The sequence below is a fragment of the Pterocles gutturalis genome, unplaced genomic scaffold (genome assembly GCF_000699245.1).
Source record: "Pterocles gutturalis isolate BGI_N339 unplaced genomic scaffold, ASM69924v1 scaffold19011, whole genome shotgun sequence".
Taxonomy (NCBI): domain Eukaryota; kingdom Metazoa; phylum Chordata; class Aves; order Pterocliformes; family Pteroclidae; genus Pterocles; species Pterocles gutturalis.
The window spans coordinates 67,712-71,960 of NW_010106072.1; the positions used below are offsets into that span (position 1 = coordinate 67,712).

The 4,249-nt window shown below is 45.0% G+C and overlaps 1 protein-coding gene across 1 annotated transcript in view; it reads left to right on the forward strand.

Annotated features, from left to right (window-relative positions):
• The window catches only part of LOC104472104 (protein kinase C eta type-like), a gene marked incomplete at its 5' end in the record, with an annotated part of 117,392 nt that overhangs the window by 67,707 nt on the left and 45,436 nt on the right, over nt 1-4,249 (forward strand). Inside the window, 1 exon segment of the mRNA XM_010087652.1 lies at nt 3,351-3,505. Within this exon segment, the coding sequence (XP_010085954.1) occupies nt 3,351-3,505 (155 nt within the window).

The following is a 4,249-nucleotide window of genomic DNA, read 5'->3' on the forward strand; positions in this document are numbered from 1 at the left end:
CCAAGAGAGGAGGCACATGACTCTAAGTCAGGTCAAATTTGCAAGTATCTGAACTGTTTGCCGTTTTAAGATTTCCTTTTCCTGGACATTATTTAAGCTATTTATTCACTCTTACTCTGCCTGCTGCAAATTCCCTCCCCCCTGCTTCATAAAATACAACTGTTGATTTTATTTCTCATTAATTCCTGGGAGACTGGTTGGTCTTTGCAGTTTGGCAAGCTGATGACCTTGCTTAAGAGTAAAAATGGAAGACCTTGCTTGGGTCTTAGATCCTGGTCCCCAAAGGGTGGTCATTACTGCTGATTTTTCTAATGTTGTTGCCAGGTGTGTAGCGGGCCAATGCACAAATGCTGTATTATAAACAGGTTGTAATTCCCACACTGTTCTTTTCTTCAGCAATCTTATTGGGAGTTCAGAGGAGGCCGTGAAGATGGTCAGAGGGCTGGAGCACCTCCTGTACGAGGACAGGCTGAGAGAGTTGGGGTTGTTCAGCCTGCAGAAGAGAAGGCTCCAGGGAGATCTTATAGTGGCCTTCCAGCACCTGAAAGGGGGCTACAGGAGAGATGGAGAGGGAGTCTTGATCAGGGAGTGTAGTGATAGGATGGGGGGTAATGGTTTTAAGCTGAAATAGGGTAGGTTTAGATTAGATATTGGGAAGAAATGTTTTCCTGTGAGGGTGGTGAGGCAGTGGCCCAGGTTGCCCAGAGAAGCTGTGGATGCCCCATCCCTGGAGGTGTTCAAGGCCAGGCTGGATGAGGCTTTGAGCAACCTGGGCTGGTGGGAGGTGTCCCTGCCCATGGCAGGGGATTGGAACTAGATGATCTTTAAGGTCCCTTCCAACCCAAACCATTCTGTAAGTGTTGGAAAACTGAATAGACAATTAGCTGGACCTCTTTAAAAAAAAAAAAAAAAAGCATATATTTATATATTGGGTTGTCCAAAGTTTTGTTAGGCCTAAGTGGGAGAGCTTCAGTAATTAAATAATCCATATTTATGCTAGACCTGTGAAGTGACACCACACGTGGAGGGGAGGCGTTACCTGTTACACTTGTGAGCACCCTGTAACACGTGCTCACTTGCTCAGGTTTGCAGTTAGTCTGAAGCAAGAGCTGTTTGTAACAAAAAGATGCTAATTCCATGTCAGCAGTGTTGTGAATTTTAAAACTAGCTGTTTCTGTGCTCACCTGAACATTTGAGAAAGAAGTAGTTGTATCTTCCTTTAAGCATCAGAGTACAGGCAAGTACATCCAGATGGGCCATGCAGTTTTGCCAGCACTGGAGAAGCAGGACATGTGTGTTTTAAGGTACGAAGAGTTAACTTTGTTTCCCCGAAGCTCACCTTTAAGGAAAGAGTAGAAAACATATGCATGTTCACCTAACTGTATGCATGTTTATACAAGCATATATGTTACTTACCTAAGTACTCATGTACACATCCCTTGTCAGGTTGCTGGTAAATGAAATTACTTCCTGTTGGAGATCTGGCAAGAGGGATTTATTTTTTAAGTATGGGCTGCAAGAGATGCCTGGACAAGCTGGGCTAGATAAGCATGTGGCCTGTGGATCAGCGAATAGAAAATTGGAAAAGAATAACAAGATGTAAAATCTCGCCCGACTGGCGAGGCAGAGGTGATATCTGCTCTGCAGTGGGAAGAAGGGTTGCCGAACAGGTAGGCGCAGCATAGCCAGACTCAGTTTAACCAGCTGCAGCGAAGATGCGGCATTGGAGATCTGATGTGGGCTGAAGAGCCAAGGTCAATGGTGGGTTTGCAGGGTTTGTGCTGCTCTGGTTTAGGCTGCTGCCATAGATGAGCCAGCTTGGGTGTCTTTCAGCAGCCCTTTAATAAAGGCAGAGTGAAACAATGAAGTATTGTTTATATGGACTGGAGATAGCAACACGTAGCCTTGGTGCTACATGCAGTAGAATTGTGATTGCTGGGCAGTCATCTATCTTAGCTTCTGGAAGGAGCCCAGAAGGAACTGTTGTGCAGAGCCCAGGATGGTGGGAGCTTGCGAGAAGCAAGCTGTCCTCATCTCTCATGAGCTGTTTGCTTTCCTGCTTGTGTCCAGAGAGGAATGAAAGGATTCCTGGTTTTTTTTCTTCTGCTGTGTGCATCTCAAGATGTTAATACCAGTAGTCATTTCAAGCTGGCTGGCTGCCAGAAAGTGGAGCATAACAATGCTTATCCTCTTAAACTTAGAGAGGATTTAAAACTAGCTTGTAGATGATTAACATCAGACCCAAGAAAAAAGGGCAAATAGTACCATTAAAAGGCTGACTGGTCTCAACTGAATTGGATGCCTCTTTTTTCCAGTTTGCTTGTTCCTGATATTCAGAGTAAAACTGAAACAATCAATACTGAATGTCCTCAAGCAACTATTAGGAGAAATTTTTGAACCAGACTGCAACAATTCTAGGGTTTAGTTTTGTGACAAATCACTGCGTCCTTCCTCTCACAATTAAGCAAGCACCCCTTTTGTGTGTACTATACCTGTATCCAGACTGTTGAGCATGCAGCTTAAGCAAGTGCCTCCCTATCTGTAGACTCTTGGAAAAACCAGAACAAAGCCAAAAAAGAAACCTCAGAGACCAGCAGCTGTGGTTAACGAACTGAACTTTATTGAACAGGCTCCTTTTCTGCCCAGCAAAAACTTGGTCTATACTTCGTCCTTATCAGTCCCTTCATCACCCAGAGATCTCTGTGGGTTAATCAGAGCTCTGAGAAAAGCTGAAGTCTGACAGCCCAAAAAGAAGCTGCCAGGCAAGTGTATGGCAGGAAGCCCTGTTCTGGAAAACAACACACATTCCCTAGAAATAGTGTTGAGATACCCTCAAGACAACATTGTTGTTGCTGTTCCTGAGCCCTCGTGGTGTTGTGGGCGAAGCTGCAGCCTGTGAGCAGTCTGGTTATACACGTTATATTGTGGAGCATCTTTCCCCAGAGATCTGAGGTGTTTAGTAAGGAGCAAGTGACTTTTTAGAGATTTCTCTTGTGCCCACAGAGCTCAGAGGGTGCTGCTGAAGGGTTATCATCCTCTGCTGATTCAGGCTAAGGATAGTTCAGTGATGAGCACACACCTACTGATATGCCTAAGCCACATGTGAACAGGAATTCATTTCATAACTGGGGGAAAAAATTTTAGGAGGAGTGCAAGGCAAGGAGGTGCTAACAGATCTTTCTGGTATTGACTTAATCTTTCCTGAAAAAATTGGGACTTCCCCCCCCCAACATCTCATGGGTGCTTTATCTGTTTTTATTTAGGAAATAATAGTTTTACTTAGAATTTTCTAGGCCTGACAGAGGAGATGATTAATGCTGTTCATATCTGTTGTGTTTGCGTGTGTGAAGGATCGCCTGTTCTTTGTGATGGAGTTCGTAAATGGCGGGGACTTGATGTTCCATATTCAGAAGTCGCGTCGCTTCGATGAAGATCGGGCCCGGTTCTATGCTGCAGAAATTATTTCAGCCCTTATGTTTCTCCATGAAAGAGGCATCATTTATCGGTGAGCTCTGCATTCATTCATTCATTCATTCTCTTTGTCTGAACCCCATGGCTGAGATGATAGCTTGGGTTTTCTGCTTGAATAAATAACTGTCACTTGCTGCCCACCAGGAACAAGTTGTCAGCTGGGATAACGGTGCCTCCGCTTTCCCCTGCATGTCCCACTTGTCTGAGGTGCATCAGCTTCCAGGAAGGAGTGTAATTTCTGGCTGCAGTATTGTCTACAGGGAGGGTCTTCCTATGATGTGTGTGTGAGCACATAGGAAAACAGGTTTTCCTTCAGAGGTACAAGGGCTAGATTTTGCATTTGTGTCAATTCACGTTGCTCTTCAGATGTGGCTGGTTTATATCAGCCCCAGAACTGGCACCTGTCTGCATCTCAGGTGCCTGTGTGGCTGCTGGGTGTTAGCTGCTGACCGACAGAAGCCTCTGCTGTGCTGCTCTGGGCCTGTCCTGCTCCCATAGACTCGATCCTTGAGGTCATTTCCGACCTTAATGATTCTATGATTCTATGTCAAACTGATGACAAAAGGAGAGGCATTAAGCGAAACCTTCCTAGATTTTCTGGGAGGTAAATGCGAGCTGTTGGCTTTTGCCACTGTGTGCCTTGTTATTTAAAAGCTAGTATGTGCTGGTTACACCCAAGCATCTTAGTTTCCCCGCGTTAGCGACAGGCCTGTGTTTAAACCCTATCTATTTGACATACCTATCCAGTGCCTCTCAGCTCAGCCACTAAAAGTCTTTT